The 20,523-nt window shown below is 38.2% G+C and overlaps 1 protein-coding gene across 3 annotated transcripts in view; it reads left to right on the top strand.

Moving 5' to 3' along the window:
• Positions 1-20,523, top strand: part of LOC146002448 (TRAF-type zinc finger domain-containing protein 1-like) — a 51,832-nt gene that overhangs the window by 2,625 nt on the left and 28,684 nt on the right. For all 3 annotated transcript variants that reach the window (XM_083140285.1, XM_083140284.1, XM_083140283.1), the window contains exons 2-6: positions 7,081-7,165; positions 9,153-9,345; positions 13,103-13,295; positions 14,950-15,195; positions 18,339-18,775. In XM_083140285.1, coding sequence (XP_082996411.1) covers positions 7,134-7,165; positions 9,153-9,345; positions 13,103-13,295; positions 14,950-15,195; positions 18,339-18,775 — 1,101 coding nt within the window. In that variant the 5' untranslated portion in view covers positions 7,081-7,133. The remainder of the gene's footprint in view (positions 1-7,080; positions 7,166-9,152; positions 9,346-13,102; positions 13,296-14,949; positions 15,196-18,338; positions 18,776-20,523) is intronic.

Below are 20,523 nucleotides of genomic sequence, written 5' to 3'. Positions count from 1 at the left end.
TGGGAACGCCGGGCGTACTATAACGCTACGCCACTGCATTCTACAAGGGATTCTCACATAAAATTGCAAAAATTTTTAGAAGTTTTAATTTCAAAATTGTTTTTAAATCACCAAGAAGTTTGGAATGTACATTTAATGAATTCAAAATGAGAAACTCTCTACCAGATGTGGAAACCACAGGAATATATAATACCTATAAGTTGTTCATGTTCAAAAGACAAACAACAAGGAAAATGGCAATAAGATGGCACGAACACGATTTGGACATTATAAATCTAAACCCAAGAACAGGTTTGTCAACTCATATCATCCAAGAGAAGCATTTGATTAAAAAAAGAAGGGTTTTAAAAAGATTAACGGGAAACACAGAGTTGAATGTCTGGGAAGCTTCGTTCATTGCAGAAGAACACTGGAATAAATTAAATAATGAAAATGGTAACATAGTTCCAGTATGGAGTTTTCTTTTTCACAAATGGAGTAAGCCACCATCTTTAAAATTTAATGTAACAGAAAACATCAAGAGACTTTGTGAAAACAATGATGAATTTGAATTACCTGATGATATTTGGGATTCATAATTTAAAAAAAAAAAAAAAAAAATCTGAAATAAAATAAAACAGACTGCTTTTTTCACAGTTAAGTTGCTATATTACAACAATGTAACATTGACAACATCCATTATATAACATATTCTTTTTGTTTAAAAAATTACTAATTGTTATAACTGTATCTTTAGTCAAAATGAAAATAAATGTCTGAAGAAAGGAGCGTGTGTTCTCCTGAAACGTCACAAAGAAAATAACTGTTTTCTTATGCTTGTAATAACCGTAAACTACAGGAAAATAATTCTATCATGCAAGCAATGCGTACATACAAGAAAAACTATCATTTCTGTAAGTAGTTTATTCTGTAAAAATGAAGAAATGTGTCTCCGATATAACAAACTGTTACCAATAACTTACATAATGTGGTGATATGTACTGCACTGCAAAAAGATACCTTTAGAATAGAAAGTTGTTCATTGATATTTTGCAGATGAATGGATCTTCTTCACTACATTCTTCTTTTCAAATGAACATTTTGTAAAAAGTTTACACAAGTGTGATTAAAATTCAACCTTATTAATTAGCATACCGTGGCTTTCAAAGTTTGTACTGAAAGAGCGTTCTTGTCACTTGTCCACAAACCATTCATATACAAAAATACACATTCAGTGAGAGCATTAGTTCCAGGTAACCAGGGAAGAAACTTCAATATTTTAAGAGAATTTGAATATGGCACATTGCTGACATTGAAATGTGAAACTATTTCTATCCAAGAATACCACAGTTCATAGCAATAGTAGAGAAGGTGGAAGGTGTTGCAGTAATTCTTATGCTGATAGGTCATTGTCAAGTGTCCGCGGTGGCTCAGTCGGTAACGCATCTGTCTACCATGCTAAAAGGTCCCGGGTTCGATCCCCGGCCGGTTCAAATCCGGGAACTTTTCTAACGGAAGCGGCCCCGGCACCCACCCAGCGTTGAATAACATGGGTACCTGTGGGAAACCCTAGGGGGTAAAGGTGGTCAGGGGCGTGGTGCTGATCACATCACCCCCACTCACGACGGGATCAAGAAAGTGTGGGGCGTTACCCCCACACCCCCTATACGCCTTCATGGCGTGGTGCTAAGCACAGGGGAACACTTTACCCTTTTTTTTTTTGATAGGTCATTGTCTCAAAAAAAGGAATATTCTGGCATCCCATTTTAAATTCAAAAACATTTGGACAGACACTAAAAAAAAGGACTCGCCCGGCTATTGCGAGACATCTGGTCACCTTATTGCAGATGAAATAACTGCTTGAATATTACATCATTTATTACATTCTCAGTTGAAGATGGTAGCAGGAAGGGTCTCACGTGGTCCTTTATGTGATTGCTCATTAGGGTTACGGTTCGTTTAATAATTTTTCGCAATTTCTTAATGGAGTATTAGGTAGGGTTACCAGACGTCCGGATTTTCCTGGACATGTCCTACATTTTAGCCTTATGTCCGGCGTCCGGGAGGAATTTGGAAAATATCATAAATGTCCTACATTTTGAGCATCACATAATATTAATTAGGAAAGTAGGTAACAGAAAAAAAATCATGCAAGTTACAAGTCTATGGACCACGCTTCCAAACTCAATGTTGAAATTTATTTTGATCCAGTCATTGCCCAAAAAGAAAAAAAGTTTGTCCTGCTATTAAAAATACAGAAAAACGGAAGCACTTAATGAACAAAGTTTTGGGACCACTTTCTGATAACATCACTGTTCAATGCCTGAGCAGAATTTCTTGCATACTGTAGGAACAAGGTGTTGCCATTCTTATTCAATATAATTTGAGGTACTAGTTTACTATCCTTCAGACAGATTTCTTCATTTCTACAGAAGAAACTACTTACCGTAATAAGTTCCTGTAGTATTGTCTAATATCTGGAAGGTGTTTTGTGTGATGTGGGAATGTTTCATAGCGGAAATTCAACCATTGACACATAGCCCCACGAACCATTTCTGGTAAGGTTAGGTTAGGTAGGGTCACAATAGGTTACAATAGTTAAAAATTGGTTTCTAAAAAAATATGCGTAGCCCCACACACCATTCTTGCATAGCCCCACACACCATTCTCGCATAGCCCCACACACCATTCTCGCATAGCCCCACGAACCATTGACACATAGCCCCACAAACCATTTGCGGAAACGTACGTTCTTCAGTTACAAAAACACTTTTTTTTTTAAAAAAATGATCAAAAAAATGTGAATACACGTTAAAGAATGTTCTGCGAAGCAGATAGGTAAGTAGAAATGTCAAAAATTGACGAAACTCAGAAGTTATAGGTGTCCGAAGGATAGTAAACATTTACCGTCAAGAAAAAGTAAAGAAATCAACAAATAGGTCAAGAAGTAAATACAAAGGCAATAAATTATTCTTGTGGTCAAGAATTTTTGCTATCATAATGACTGATTGGTTGATTTAGTTTATTTTACTTAACTTTTTTCTGTCTCTTTGGTTAATCGCGAAAATGATAATGAATGGCGGTAAGGTAAGATGGATGGAGGGACAGTCACAAACATATAGGGACAACCGACACAACCCCCACATAAGATTATACTGTCTTGAGTCCAGACGCCAAAGCCTTGCTCGTCTGCCAAACACAGTTCAGGATGCATTAATACGAGAAAGGAGATATCATTCTCTTCTTAAATTCAGCTTCAGTTTACATCTTAACTGGCCCTTTGGTAGGGGGTTTCAAAAAATAAATATTTATTTTCTTAATTACTATTACTATTATCCAATTTTACCTAAGTAGGCGTCAGATAAATAAACATTAAGAAAGACGGGAAAAAGGTCTAGAAAAAGTCAAGAATTCTGGATGTGTTATTTTGGTAGACACACTGTTATTGAACTAAAGACTACCCAAGATGAAACTTTTCGAATTTTAAATTACAGTAATTGCTGAATATTTGTTTAACATTACAGGTCATAATTCAAATGTTCAGAGAGTTCTTTTATTACCATCAGCCCAACAGACTAACGAGGGAAATTATTTTCTCAGAAAGTCTGTAAAATGTCTGTTACTGGTCCCTATAATTTCAAATTATAAATATAGTTTGACTAAACCTGAAATTTTGATAAAAATTGTCTCCTCAGAGGAAGTACCACTTAAATCATGTAGTTAGAGGTGCATTGATTAGTATGATTGCAAGTCTTGAAATTTTGCATTTAAAAATTCATTAAGAATTCATTTTTTTAAAAGTGAAAAGTTTAATTTTTCAACTACTTTCTAACGTGCTCTATAGAAATATGTATTATTTATTGAGAATGTTTTGTGTCCTACATTTTCCTTACAGCGATCTGGTAACCCTAGTATTAGGAAGTGCTTTAAAGTACTGGCAATGATTGTGGTAGGAGCTTGGGGAAACTAATTAGTACAGTTAAAAGATTCACTAAGTATTATTTACCAGAAAATTATGAATTGAAAACTAGCTTACACAAGCATCTGCACTTTGGAGAGAGCAATCGTCTCTGTCATGCAGTTTCCACAGATTTTTGTGTGAGGCTTGAAGGATGTTTCATGCATGGGACCAGATATTATGTGATCAGAGGTGGGAAGCATTTATTTTATTGCCGAGAGCCTTAAACCTGACCCACCTGATCTTTTGCACTCTACGCACGTGAAGTAAATGGGAGCAGCGGTCTATACAAGATGATAGTAAATGCATGGCTGCTCAAAAACAGAGAATCGACAGACATAAATAGAAATGCAACAGTTCACCATGATTATTTTCGAATTAAACTATCTAAACGTGGACCCTCATTATTGTTTCTATCATGCCTCATAGGTTCAGTGTTATTGATGCTGCAATGAGATGATGATATTATTATTATTGCTATTATTATTATAGAAAGTGATAGTGGTAAAGTCAGAAGAGCATCTGACTGCCACCTAGAAGACCTATATAAATACCTCTGATACTCGCCCATTCTCTCATCGATTGATACTTAGGGTCGATCAGGGGATAAATATGGCTGGCCATGGGCAAATATTGGGAAATGTAAATATATAGCGAATAAAAACCTATACACAATTGTGCCTTTATGAAAAATTTAGGAGTTGTCTGGGAAAATAATGAGAAACCATCAAGAGGATGTGTGAATGAAGCACTTACCTAAATCCTATCATGCAGCCAAAATTATAACAAATAAAATATCAATTGCAAACTATACCTGTAAGTAATAATTCTTGAAGCTTTCCTGCCGGCGAATAATGAAGAGGTTTTCTCGGGCAATCTGGAAATTACCTGGTTGATTGCCCGAGAAAACCTCTTCAATATGCCTGCTAGGTAAAAAATAAGAATTGCAATATTTTAAATGTGCACACACAAGAAATCGAATCTGACACCCCCTTGACTGAAATGTGACAGCTTTGTTCAAATTTGGTTGGGTCAACTTGCACACGCTTTATCTCTGATTTCCTTTCAATTGATGAGAAAGTTTGTTTATGTACATCCAATACATAGTGATAATTTCTTACCTGCGTAGACAAGCAACACCTACACTGCATCAAATGATCTAACCTAAGATAAATACACACACGTCACACACCACTACCACTACTTAACAGCAATTAATATGTTATGTGTTCAAAAATACACACAAGATTTCAGTTATTTTTTTCTCATTTGCATACACATAAATATATAACATACTCTACTCACGAAACAATATATTTATTACTATTTTCTGAATGGCGGACGAGGATTACTTGTTCTTCAAGAGTGATTTTTTGTCATGTTTCTAATTGCTAGAAGCAATTTTTTGGAATTTTGCCCCGAAGAAGTATATGCCTATTTTCAACACAACTTTGTATGATTGTAGAAATATGCCACTGCTACATACTACATTTTTTGTTTACTTATCTATATTGTGGTGCCCACAGCAGCATACTGAATATGAATTTTGGTGTAAACATTTCAGTTTTCTTCTTCCTGTAACTTTTATTAGCTCCCATCCAGAGAAGCTCTTGTCTGCCAGTTGTTATTACTTTCGAACAACTATCTAAGCACTTCAAAAACGAACAAGCTTGATGGTTACTCATGCCTTCCTTCCCAGTCCAAGATCACGCCATTTCTTTTACTTTCATTTACCTGAAGCATTGCAGCTTTAATAAGTACTCATTTTAATAATTGCAGAAAACAACAATCCATCAGTTTTCAGCTGAGACATTTCCAGCTTTCATTCATTGCTACTCATCTATCCCTGTCACAATCTTGGAATTATTGTAAAGAAATTTGGCACAAAAGTGATACAAAAATTACAATGAATATTTAATGCATTGGCTTCAATACTGAAGCCCACAAGGGAACACTGTAAGGTAGAAAGAAGTGAGGAAGGTAGATTCTGCAAGAGAAGCTCTTCTAATGTGTATGTTGTGTTTTTTTGTTCAGGAGTATCTGCTTTCATGTATTTTGAAGTATAACCACCTTGAGCTTCTGCCTGTCACCCAATGCTTTCGTCATGGTGGGAGTTGTCTTGTGGAGGTTCAACTGAGAAATTGTACCAACAAATTCATTACTTATTATGTTTAAATTTTAGCAAAAAATTGTGAAAAAGTAAAGAAATTATTTCTCGAAGTGAACACTGTGCATTACTGGTGTTTCACTAACACAGCTGATATTTAGTAGAAATATTAAATCAACAAAAATATTATGAACCAGTAATTATGAACTATATTTTTTATGCAAATGTATTCTTGAAGAGATCTCTGCTTGGTGGCTGGTTGTTGATCTGGCCCCGAAATTCCTTGGTTTGAGTTCCTGTCTAGGTATGTGTGGTTTTTGTGAGTGTCCCAAAAAGACATATTGTAATGAAAATATGAATACATTGAAGAGATAGTTCAACTTAATTCACCAGTTAAGAGAATATTGGGTGCAAATGTTTTTCGTTATTTTCCATGAATGTTCAAAAAAATTATTTGAAAGTCATGAACTTTATGTTTTCTGACCTTTCCCATAAAAATCCTATTCTTAGAAAAAAATAAGTAAATTTTTTTATGTAAAGTTAATGATATCAATATTCAGGTGGAGTTGACTGACCAATTCAGCTGCCTTTTGGGATGCCCATGTGCCTGGAGCATTGTACTGATCACATCACTTCCATTGAGATAGCAAATGCGTGGAACTGGAACTTCACCCCCTTTTTTGTTCCATTATGACATGGTGGGCCTCCCCGATGGTGCAGTGGTAGCGTCGTTGCCTTGTAATCAAGGGGTCCCGGGTTGGATACCGGTGGAGGCACGTAGGGGTTCGGATCCCACTTTAAACTGTAGGTTCAGTCCCGATTAGCCTTACTGTGCATAAAGTGGACTGAAAACAACAAATCAATCAATCATTATGACATGGTGTGATGCACAGGGTGTAGCTTTACCTTTTTGATTGAATAAGGAGGAACATGAAGACCAGTGACTTATTACAATAGTTTCTAGATAAGATGCATATTTATGTTAAAAAATTGCTCTGCTAATATGTATGTTACCATGAAATATTTTCTGTTTCAGATTCCTGAAAGGAAAATACTGAATATTAGTTTGAGTTATTTGATATCATCATCATGGAAGATATAGCAAAGTTCTGTTCTAACTGGTAAGGCATTTTGGAAACAAAATTTGTATTTATCTTTTCTATTGTAATTCATACATTTAGGTGCTTGTAAACTCAATGGTGCACCCACATAAAATGTGATTTTCAAATTATGTGTGGTGGTGCTATTTAATTGTTAATACATACATTTTGCATGTATTTTAAGTTTTGCTTCAAAATAGCTGTGGATTATAGGTTACAGTTCTGATTGTGTATATTTTACAAGTTCAATATCAGTATGAGCAATGCGTTTATAACACTAGAAGTTTCTGTGGAAGCAAGTCTGAAGTTTGATGAAACTAATTTTGAAAATGCAGAAAATATTTTAAGGGCTTAGAGGTAAAACATGGTGACATTTGGTCATTATTGAGTTACAAAGTAAAAATAGCCATCCTTCAAATTTTTGCATGTAATTACCATGCCATGCAATTTGCATTGTGCTTGAAACCTTCTTAAAATGATAAACACTACACAAAAACAATTTATCTGCAGTATAGCTTCAAATAACCTTTCCGCATAAGAAAGTCAATAACGACCAAAATGTCACTTACCATGTTTTACCCCCGAGCCCTTTATTTATTTGGTAGGAATTATATCATGAAAATTAGTGTGTGTAAATGAGTGCGCTTACTAACTTGTTGTGGCACAATTTTAATGTTAAGAGCTTCAAACCTTACTCTCCTAACCTACATATGTCAGCATATAGGGGCAGTATTTAAAATTAATGCGCACGAAGCATGTGCTCATAGGTGTGTATAGAGTTCGATTCATGTAGAAAATCCATGTATCACGATAATATGAGAATTACACAATTTAGAACCTGGACCATATGAAATGCGATAGTACAAATTATTATATTATTTTTTTTAATGTATTTTGAAATAATTCCATTTTTGTCATGGAAATTTAAGTTTATTATTTTTCTGGCTTCAAAAGTATTTATGGCCAGGACTGGAAATTTTGTGTTTGTCTGTTGTCTACCTCACACAATACACACTCTAAAAATGATTTCCGATGCCAGTAGTGCAGCTGTTTGTTCATACAGTCATGTTAAATATTATTATTATTTTAAACAAAGCATAAGTCGCACCACATGCCAACATTTTCACATAGATAATGTTCACTTTTTTTTGGCACATACCGTTATTTTCAAAGAGCTTGCACCGTTGGATAAGATTTAGGTTAAGCTGATGTGTGTGGAACATCATGCTACGATGCCAAGGGTCCTGGGTTCGAATCCCAGACTGGACATTGCTGTTGTGAGTGTCCCTTCATCAATTTCATATCATCATTCATCCTCATTTTCACAATTAGCCAAAAGTGACAAGAAAGCAAAGTAGAATAAACCAAATCAATCAATCAAGATATTGCTTAACAAATGATAGGGCTAGTCAGAAGTTAAAAGCAAGGTAGAAGTTAAGTTGCTCTCTCACAATGTCTGGCTGTCAGTCTTTTAACGATCTACCTTTTATCATGTTTCAGCCAAATTCTTGTCCACCTCCTGAAAATGCTGCTTGATGTGAAAGCACAAGGAGGTAAATTTAAGTGTTGAAAAATTGAACATTATGTGTGTCTTATTGTATTGTTTATTCATTTTGATCATAGTTTTCTTCCTTAATAGGCAGGTTTTTCACTACAAACTCCATTCTTTTCAGTAGTACACCTTACACTTCATGTCGACATGGAATCCAATTAATTTAATGTCATCTACCATCTGATATCTTCTTCCGTGGATTATCTCCCTGTTAACTAGTATTGCTTTCAGTTAATCTTTTGGCAGGCACTTCCTTCTTAGCTAATATTCAAGGTTGTTTTTTTTCACTTCCAGCATTCACAAACTGTTTCCTAAACATTTCTTAATTTGTCCATTTCACACGCTCTCTTCTTCACCTTAGCCACATTTCTAAAGCTTCGAGTTGCTTTTCCTCACTTCTTCGTAGTATGCAGGGAGTATTGTTTAGGTTTATCGAATTTATCCTTTATTTTTCAGTAAGCGGGAGATTCCCAGCGTCAATTTTGTGATGCACAATGTTCACTGCCAAAGAAATATTGCGCTTTGTCCCAGATGCAAAGAACCATTTCCTCGCATTGAATTAGAGTCACACATCACAGAGATACATGGTAAAGTTCAGTGTAATCTGTGTTGGCAGGAAATGGAACAGTCAGCATTAGAAAACCACCAGGTATGTGCATGTTCCATCTTTTTAGACTTATGCCCTGTCTCAAGTATCTTTGGAGCAAGGTTGCACATAGCATCAGAGAAGTTGGGAAATCGAGGGCACAGCAAAGCAGTACACACTGCTCGGAAGGCTGGTTACCGTAGTCACTTTTTCCCCCTCCACGCAATCCTGTTTCTCTCACGTGTTCATTGGGGGTGCCGTCGCACGTCACTACTTGTTTTCGTTTGTCTGCTCCAGAGGTAGATGGGATAGAGTGTAGGTGTAATGTTTATGTAGTTTTCCTGATATTTGTTATCAGTGTTTGTAAGACGTTTTTGCAATTGTTTTATATTTTGAACGTTTGTGATCATTTTCCAGTAATTTTTGCATTTTTAACTTCATTTTTACCTTTTTTAGGTGCTACAACTGCAGTTTTGTACCTTCATGATTTATGCATTTCAGTCTATTTATTTCTCTCGGGATTCTAAAATGGATAATTTTTTTTGCTTTGGTTCAAGTTGGAAAAGGGTGAGTAAGTTGCATACTTGCATCAGCAGCTTCCTGGTGCTTGGCCACACATTATGACGGAGATAGGCAGGAATCAAATGATGAACAGATGTAAATAACAAATACATTTGTAGTTTTTGAACTTTGTTATTAAAAACTACCAAATATATGTCTGTCTATATCAAATTATCCATGTGCCACACGTACATGACTCTTTTGCCATTTGTGAAAAATTCAGTGTTGCATATTAATATATAAAGTAAGTTAATTACCGCATTTACGTGTGTATAATGCACACCTTGGATTTTGATGGGGAAAAGTTACAAAATATTATATATCATATCTAATGCGCAGTATAATCCAGATCCAAGAAATGGCTTTCTTAGTTGTAGGTTGTAAAGCTGTTGCTATGTGGACCAAGAGGAGTTAAACTTTTATACATGGTTTTGCTCATTTTCTCTTTACTTCTAAAAGTCATTAAGGCATTTACACACTCCATATATGTCATATTATTTGTCCAATATTACATTTTAATTATTATTTTCGTTTTCCTTATCTTTTCTTTCATCCAAAGTACCACAAAAATCAGAACGTTCCTTCATTTTGTGATGAACTTATTTCAACCGCATTGCACATTAGTGTCACCATTTTGAATGGAATACTGTTGCCATATTCAGAAAATAAAGAATTTAAGCTTTACAATGATATATAACATGATAGGGTACCGTAAACATGAAATATCAATGCAAGTGTCACCAAATCATGGAATGACACTGCATGGTTTCATGTTGGCTGTCAAAATTATTCCATGCATAATACACACCACATTTTTTGGGGGCAAAAATTTCAGAAAAAATGTTCGCATTGTACATGAGTAAATATATATATATATATATATATATATATATATATATATATATATATATATATATATATATATACAGGAATAGGGTTAGAAATGGTGCCAGAAGGACGGATAAATACAAATAATGAAGGAGACAGTAAACACTTACCACACGAATAGAAATAATTCAATATTTCGCGATCTGAGTCGCATTTTCAAGAAGGTAGATAAAAGATCGACGACACTGTGAGTAGAGGCACAGAATACTGACCGTAGCGTCTCTACGGTCAGTGTTGCCAGAAACAGTTGAAAGGAAACACGAAATACTTTAGCCAGTGTTTACTGTAAGGTGGGTGGGTAGTTTCGGGGAGGAGAGGAAAGAGTTACTGGTTGGCTAGGTTGAGTCCGGGGGGTATAGTGGCGTGCATGCCTGCTATATAGGCCCTTTCCCATCGCCTGCGGAAAGATGTGTCAGAGCGGGGGGGTAAATGGTGGATGATGGCAACACGGAAGCAGTTATTGAAGGTGGTGTTATGGCTGTTGGTGTGGATGGCAACTGTGAAATCGGAGTTTTGGGTGGAGGAACGGTGATTATTTATCTTTAGATTCAAGGGGGTGGAGGTTTCACCTAGGTAGAAGTTGCCGCAGATTTGACAGATGAGGGTGTAAATTAGATTGGATGAGTGTCAGGTGCCCTTAGGGTGAAGGGTGAACTCACCTGCCGCTGTAGGGATCAGGAGGGTGGGGGAGGTGATGAGTATGGGGCAGGTCTTGCATCTGGGTTTGTTGCATCTGTGGGCTGGGGGAAGGGGTGCGGAAGGGATGGGGGTGTTTCGGACCAAGATGTTTTGGAGTTGGGGGGGCGACGGAAGACGACCCTAGGTTTTTCCCGAAAGATGTCTCTGGTCTCGGGATCACTGTGCAGGATGGGGAGGAGGGAGTGGAGGGTATGTCTGATTTTCGTAATGTGAGGGTGGTATTGGGTGATCAGAGTTGGAGGGTTGGTTTTGGGTTGTTTGGTGCGGTTGTGGGAGTTAGCTCTAGTGATTTGTTTGTTGATGAGGGTGGAGGGGTAGCCACGGTTGGTTAGGGCTTGGTGCAGGCGTAGGTTGTAGTTTTGGCGGGATGAGGGGGATGAGTTGAGGCGCTGGCCTCTGAGGGCAAGGGAGAAAGGGATGGCTTTTTTGGTGTGGTAGGGGTGTGAGCTGGAGTAGTGGAGATACTGGAGGTGGTTGGTTGGTTTGATATGTATGGATGTTTCCAAGTGGTCTCCCGCAATGTGGATGTCCACATCGAGGAAGGTCACTTGGACTTTGGAGTGGAACCAGGTGAATTTGAGGGTGGTGAACTCATTTAGTCGGTTTAGGAATGTTGTGAGGGAGGGTTCGCCATGTGTCCAGAGGAGAAAAATGTCATCAATGAACCCAAAACCAACCCTCCAACTCTGATCACCCAATACCACCCTCACATTACGAAAATCAGACATACCCTCCACTCCCTCCTCCCCATCCTGCACAGTGATCCCGAGACCAGAGACATCTTTCGGGAAAAACCTAGGGTCGTCTTCCGTCGCCCCCCCAACCTCCAAAACATCTTGGTCCGAAACACCCCCACCCCTTCCGCACCCCTTCCCCCAGCCCACAGATACAACAAACCCAGATGCAAGACCTGCCCCATACTCATCACCTCCCCCACCCTCCTGATCCCTACAGCGGCAGGTGAGTTCACCCTTCACCCTAAGGGCACCTGCTACTCACCCAACCTAATTTACACCCTCATCTGTCAAATCTGCGGCAACTTCTACCTAGGCAAAACCTCCACCCCCTTGAATCTAAGGATAAATAATCACCGTTCCTCCACCCAAAACTCCGATTTCACAGTTGCCATCCACACCAACAGCCATAACACCACCTTCAATAACTGCTTCCGTGTTGCCATCATCCACCTTTTACCCCCCCGCTCTGACACATCTTTCCGCAGGCGATGGGAAAGGGCCTATATAGCATGCATGCATGCCACTATACCCCCCGGACTCAACCTAGCCAACCAGTAACTCTTTCCTCTCCTCCCCGAAACTACCCACCCACCTTACAGTAAACACTGGCTGAAGTATTTTGTGTTTCCTTTCAACTGTTTCTGGCAACACTGACCGTAGAGACGCTACGGTCAGTATTCTGTGCCTCTACTCAAAGTGTCGTCGATCTTTTATCTACCTTCTTGAAAATGCGAGTCAGATCGCGAAATATTGAATTATTTCTATTCGTGTGGTAAGTGTTTACTGTCTCCTTCATTATTTGTGTGTGTGTGTGTGTGTGTGTATATATATATATATATAGGTCATTTTGTGAGACATTTGAGTTCGACAACTGCAGAGTCACATTGTATTTTATTTTTTATGTATAATATACAAATGTGATTTTTCTCTCGTAGACTGAACTTTGTGATAAACGTCTCATTGGTTGTCGTTTTTGTGATTTGGAGCTTCATGCATTAGAAATCCCTGAGCACGAGAACTACTGTGGAAGTCGAACAGAAAAGTGTGATGAATGTGGAGAGTATGTGATGTTAAAATATCAGCAGCTACATATGGACAGTAATCATGGTTTCCTCAAATTAGATGATGGTGAGTCAGTAAGAATACTTGTAATTTTTTTAAATCATGGTACCATAATCCAATTAGTTCTAAGCTGATACAAATGTATCACACTCTAAAAATGTTACTTGCAAAGATCATTAGTGCTGTGAAATTAATGACAGTTTCAGTATTTTGTAAACCTCGTGGATACTGTAGAATGGTATTGCCCGTTATTGGTGATGTGACGACAGTTGGTCGTCATGTGTAGGGTTCACATCCCAGCCAAAGCAAGGATGTTTATAGTTATCGTTCCATTCATTTCACTGGGTAAATTTGAAAGATGAGCCAAGATTAACTTGTTTAATGTAACTGAAAATGTATCAGCTTCACATTATTTACTAACATTTAATATCTATATACAGGGTTTCGAGCATTTATACGAGGGTTATTTTTTAAGTAAGGTCCATTTTGCAATAAAGACTAAGTAAGTAAATGTTTTTTTTTAAAAAAAACTTTATTTTCTGAATTGACATACACCTCTCTATTTTTGTACATAATTTCCTTGCCAGTTTAAGCATTTATCGTAACGAACTACGAGTTTTTCGATACCCTCCTCACAGAACTCTGCCGCCTGTGATGATAGCCAGTTACTCATGGAAGCTGAGTTAATTGTTGTTCCTTGTGACAAAAAGTCCACTAACAAAACACCCTGCTGTCCCAAAACACAGTTGCCATGATGCTACTCAAAGATTGCCGGGAGCCTGCGCACGCACTCATTCCCACACTCATGCGCAATTTCAAACAGTATTCACAAACAGATCTTGTGCCTAGCAACTACCACCTCTTCCACCATCTGAAGACATTCCTGTGCAAGCGTTTAGACACTGATGATGTGAAAATGACTGTGAGTAACTGGCTATCATCAGAGGCAGCAGAGTTCTATGAGGAGGGTATCCAAAAAGTTGTAGTTCGTTACGATAGATGTTTAAACCGGCAAGGAAATTATGTAGAAAAATAGAGAAGTGTGTGTCAATTCAGAAAATAAATGGTTTTTTGAAAAACATTTACTTAATTCGTTTTTATTGCAAATCGGACCTTACTTAAAAAATAAGTACAAGAACTATAACACATACAGCAAAAAGGTACATATCAGTACATAATGAATCTCTCCAAGTTTTGTACATAGCTTACAGGTGCTCAATATGTGCACCCCTGATGACATGACAGACGTCAATCCTGAAATCAAGTTCCTGCCACACACGTCTCAATATATCGTTTTGCATCACACAGGCAGCCAATGTCCTTGAACTTGTACCATCCGCTAATTGTCTTGTCTGCAGGTGCTTCTGTTCGATATTTCATATGAAATCTTCATTGTACCATCACAACCGACTCACATTTACAGAATTCCAAGATGCAGAATGCTTTGTGTTCACCAGTGCATGTCATGTTTGTGTTAACTTCGTTATACTGCGGCCTAGCAGCTAAATCTACAATTATGCGATGGGGTCTATTATGAGTGCAAACTTGAAGATATTCTTTATATACTGCTGTGCACCTTTTTGCTGTATGTGCTACAGTTCTTGTATTATATTTATTGTGTGCCTTACATTTTGACTTGATGCTATGCTTATTGGGATAGTGTGTCCTTTTTGTGTGTAGTGATCTGGTAAACTTATGTAAGATAACCTGTTGTTTCCAGAACCGGGCCCAGTACCTTCCTGGCAGGCCGAGAAGAATACTGGGCAGAGCAAACCTACTATTCTCCCCAGTGTGAACATGAATGCATTGCGGAGTCGTAAAATTTCAAATGCCAGCCAAGATGCAACACGGCCAACTGCTGCAACCAATAGGCTTTCTCCCAGCAAGAGGACAAACGATATGCCTCAGATTAATTCTGCTCCTTCGGCCAACATATCAAAGCATTTTCACAAGAGCAGCATCCAAGGTGGGTTACAAGTCACATAAGTGAGCAGAATCCTTGTACTTGAGAACCCTTGTCCTTCAATCTTAAGACAATATGTTCACCTATCATCCTATAGGACAAAAGGCATAACTGTACTAGCTTCTTGCCAAAGCTTACTAACTCTGCTTGTTAATGTAATCCCTTTTGGTGCACCAGAGATTTTTTCCTTGCTGCTACGGGAAGCAGATGAGGCAAGTGCTTCGGCAACCGTATCGATGTTACGGCACAGACTGGCCGGAAGCTGGTACACTTTGCCTTTCACATTATAATTGTAGTGGGTGTTGTGATGTTGAGATTTTACAGAAGGTTCTGCTAGGTCCTTGTTTTATTCCATTCCTCCTTTGTCTTATCATTCAGTGTTCTGTGTGGTCTTCCGCTTCGTGTCTTACGCTGCAAACTTTGTCTCGCATACTTGTCTGGCCATTGTTTCCTCTTTCACACTATCCAAGTTCTCTGTTAAATATTTTATTGTATCAATTTTGCATTTAATGTTATTCTGATTTTGTCCTGGTTTTTTTTTCCTGCAATGTTTTTCTTAGTTATTTAATTTCAACCATTAGAACCTTGTTCTTTGTTTTTTTGGGTAATTGTTTGCAATTTTACATTGGTTAGGTAGAATACCAGTGTCTGTATTTTATTTGTATCTGTCAAAAATGTTATACCAGTTGAACCCTAATACATATAAATATTTACCAGGTGTTCCAGGTTCGAATCCTGGCCTGGGCATGGATGTTTGTGAGTGTGTACAATTACATCATATCATTACTCATCCCCATCTTCCCAAATTAGCCAAAAGTGGCACAAAAAGTGAAGTAAAATAAAACAAATCATGACTGGACTGTTCTAGTAAAGTTTATATTGGTAGAAGGTATACCCTTAAGGCATCAGTAGAGGCATGCATATTTCGTTTTTGACGAAAACACGAAATGTGGAATAACAGATTTTAATGTTAATTTTTCATGTTTCTGAAAGGTGTGGGTTGCATTTTCCTACCCCGTTTTGTCACAAAAACTGCAAAATACAAAATAGACTCTTAAACACAAAATTTAGAATTTATTTACCGACACGACACTTTCTGAAGTCAGAGTTATCCTGTGAGTGAAGCAATTCATGGAAAATTTATAAATTCTGCTGTAAATATTTGAGAAGCAAAAATGGATCCCTTTATACAGTGCGATCGAAAAGTTTCCGCACTCACTTTTTAAGAATTTATTGTGTAGAAAGTAATACATATATAAAGTTAAATGCTTTTAGTCCTTGTACTACACAGAAAAATAAATGTAAACCAAAAGTGAGGTATACTGTAATGGCAACGGTCGATAAAACACAAACAAGATGACATATAACTTTAAGTGCATGAGGAAAAAGTTTCCAAAACACAAACATAACGCAACACAAACAGAACATAATCACATAAACACACAATGGAGGTTATGCTGCACTCTCTATGGACATTGCAAAGTAGTGTTTGGTTTCCAGTTCATAGGAAGTGTTGAAAATGGCCGCCATGTTCCTGTAAACACATGTCTACACGCTTACACATGTTCTGCGACACCTTCCTCAATGTTTCCGCTGGAATTGCAGCAATAGTGTCAGAAATTGCTTGTCGGAGTTCATCCAATGTGCGAGGGTTGTGTGTATATACTCTTTCTTTCAGGAACCCCCAAAGAAAGAAATCGGGGGAACGAGGGGGCCACAAATTTTTGGAGATGATGCGGTTCCCTAAAAACTCGCGCAACATAGCCATTGTGTCGTTTGCAGTGAGGTTCCCAAAAAACTCGCGCAACATAGCCATTGTGTCGTTTGCAGTATGGCACGTTGCCCCATCTTGTTGGAACCAACATTCACGCTCATCCTCTTCCAACATAGCCACGAATTGTTGCACCAAATCCCTGTACACATCGCCATCCACTGTGTCCTCAAAGAACAGGGGTCCAACAATCCTTCGTCGCGATATGGCACACCTGACACCGACCTTTGCAGAATGCAGAATGTAGCGGTACTTCATGCAGGGCATGTGGGTTTACAGTTGCCCACATTCGGGTGTTTTGTGAGTTGATGTATCCACTGAGATGAAACCATGCTTCGTCGGTAAAAAAAAGTTTTATCGAGAATGGCCGCATTGTTGCGTGTGAAAGCACGGAACCACCGGCAGTACTCGATACGCTTATCTTTATCTAACGCTTTCAGCTCCTGGACGACTTTCACACGATATGGGTGAAACTTGGCTACTTTCAGTGCCTTCTGTGTGGATCCATATGATACTCCAACTTCTTGTGACAAACGTCGTATAGATTTTCTTGGAGATTGCACCATTCGCTGACTCACGTTCTCTAGGAATTTGTGTGTGACGACCTTGGGTCTTCCACTTCGTTGTTGATCATGCACTGAGCCTGTTTCACGAAGTCAGTGAACAAGATCGTACACTGCACTTTTTCCTGGCACCGGATCATCAGGGAATAGACGTCTCCATTTCTCCACACAACCTCTGTATGTCTTACACTCAAAATTCGCTGCGCTCGCTTAAAAGGCATTGTCGACCGACTGCACGATAATGACTCACACCACTGACTGTAATAGCAGTGCAGCTCTCCCGGGACGTTATCGCATTCTTCAAGGTCATACCAGTCACTACTAACAACGTTGCCAACTCATGTTGCCTACTGACCTCGTAACATATTTTCAAAGTATGAGTGCGGGGACTTTTCGATCGCACTGTACAAGAATAATATTCTGGTAACGACATAAATGTTCTATTAGGAGAGATATGTTTATTTTGTGTACGAAGTTCAGTTTTTAAATCTAATTTGGGTTATATTCACATTTGTAAAACTAGAATGTCATTTTATATTATTTCTTTTTCACCGCTATAACACCGAAATTTTATTTTATTTACCGCTTTTGAACTCAAAATTGACTGTTTTTGTAATGAAATTTTGCATATTTATTTAGCAAAAATATGTGCCTCATGTCATTCAGTAATGTTGTATAATATTTTTCCACTTTTCACAGAATTGTCATGTCCAGAGTGTGGACATTTTGAATGTGAAAAATAATTTTTATCAACCATACAAGGGATGTACTAATTTCATACAAATGTTCATAGCAGTGTTTTTGCATTTCAGGTCTTGGTGAGCCCCCTCCCGAGCAAAATGCTCTTAACCCAGAAGATTTGGACAGGCTTCTAGCTTTACACCTAGCAGAGGAGGATCTAGAGTTTCTTTCTGCGAACGAAATTGCCGCTATTCTAAGTGGTGCTACGGAAATTCCTGTACCGACAGCTCCACCGTATCATGATATGAACTCTGTGCACCGGCCACCAGTCATAGATCAAGAAGTTCTGCCGGCCATGCCCTTTGGGATAAGTGAGCGGAGTCAATCAGCTGTTAACAGGTTGGCTCATGTTAATGAAGGTCAGAGGGTCAACTTTTCTGTCGCAAGTGACAACAATCAAAGTATTAGAAATCCATTAGGAATCCAGAGTGGTTCTGAGGACATTGTGGCACTTCCATGCGAGTTTTGCGAGGCAATGGTTCCCGCTGATCAACTAGTCTTGCACCAGGTAAGGGCTGATATAGTACAGAATATGACTAGTTTCTTACAAGTTCACACAAATAAGTAAGATGAGTATCAAAGGCAACATTTTTGTATTTCTGATTAAGGTTTTTCTGTTTCACTCTCCAGATGATATACTTCTTGTCACATTGTTGTCCCTATTCAGCCTTCTCTCATCTTCATTCCAGAATTAAGCCGGTTTGAATTTGAGTTTTTTTTATTTTAAGACTGCTTGGTGCATAGATAGGCTAATCAGGACTAAGATAGCAATTTCTTGAGCCTGGATTGTAATGTGCATTGTTTACAAGATATAATTGTTTGTCACTTTTCCCCATCGAAAACCAGAGTGCGCATTATACAAGTGTAAATACGGTATATCAACAGGCGCAAATACAAATTACCAGGTTGGATTCCTTTAGTAATAATATTTTTTTTAAAAGAAACACTATAATAGTGAAATTTTGCGACATGGAGAAAAGCAGTGCTGTGCCGTTCTGGCAGAATTCGAGCATGCACCTCCCATCACACAGGATGTGTATCAGTGGTATTTGCTGGGCAAGAAATAATAGAAAATGACTTTCTGAGTGCTACACAAGTCCATAACATAATTTTGATCTCTCTTCTACCACAGAATAAACAATGTGGTTACAGAAGTCAAAGCTTTGGGATTCTAAACACAGGGGAGGGAGAGGAGGTTTGGGTTGGTGACTCATTGTACAATGTGGCCAGAAAGTTCCTTTGCACCTGAACTAAATGCATGTAACAGTGTAATTCACCAGCCCCTTATCCTTGGCCGCCTCGAAGTCCGGACCTTACAACACCAGACAATGCCCTGTGGGCCATCATCAAATCACACATCAGGAAGAAGCAGTATGTGGACAATGATGCTCTGCGGGCAAGTGTGCTTGAAGCCTTCCAGCTTGTGACGCTGCAGCTGCTAAAGCGGATGAGTAGGAGGACATGGAGGCATATCAAGCTGTGCAGGGATCATGGAGGTGCACATACGGATGTTTTGGTCAACTAACTGTAAATATTATTAATGTAGGGATGAAATAAGTGAAGGTGTAAAGGGACTTTCTGGCCACCCTGTATAGACAAGACTATATTTTCCTCTTGGTCCACAAAGCAGCAGATATTGAAGAGCTATGGTGTCATTCGCTCTTGATCGGTATAGCAACAGCATTACGACCTACAACTAAGAAAGCCATTTCTTGAACCTGAATTGTACTGCGCATTATATGACATATAATTTGTTGCTTTTCCCCATCAAATATCAGGGTGCACATTATACACACACACTTAGTCAAACTAAACACTTAGTCAAATTTTGATTTGCTCACATTATGTAACAGCACAGGATTTTAACACTTAAATGGCTCTCCATTGTGAAAGTGTTAACAGTAGCTTACCCTTGCCATGTGAAACTTACATGAGAATCAGGACCTCAGAGACCCACATATTTTTTATCACCAAAATTCAAGAGACCATTTTCTTATTGAATCATGGAATCCTGTGTTGATTATATAGATAAGAGTTATATAATAATTATAAAAATTGCCATCATTAATAATATACAAAAAACATTTATTGCATATGTACGTGCAGTTGCAGCTATATAGTAATTACAATAATTACCATCATTACCAATCAATTGTACAGTCACTTGCAGGGTGCCATTATTGGAATACACATTCCAAGGCAGGGGATGCTAATGGACCCATCATGTGAATTTTTTCATCCTGTGAACGTTACATT

The sequence above is a fragment of the Lepisma saccharinum genome, chromosome 18, assembly GCF_977018435.1.
Source record: "Lepisma saccharinum chromosome 18, izLepSacc3.1, whole genome shotgun sequence".
In the NCBI taxonomy this organism is placed as follows: domain Eukaryota; kingdom Metazoa; phylum Arthropoda; class Insecta; order Zygentoma; family Lepismatidae; genus Lepisma; species Lepisma saccharinum.
The sequence above is the reverse complement of the archived record's forward strand: the minus strand, read 5'-3'. Positions and strand labels throughout refer to the sequence as shown.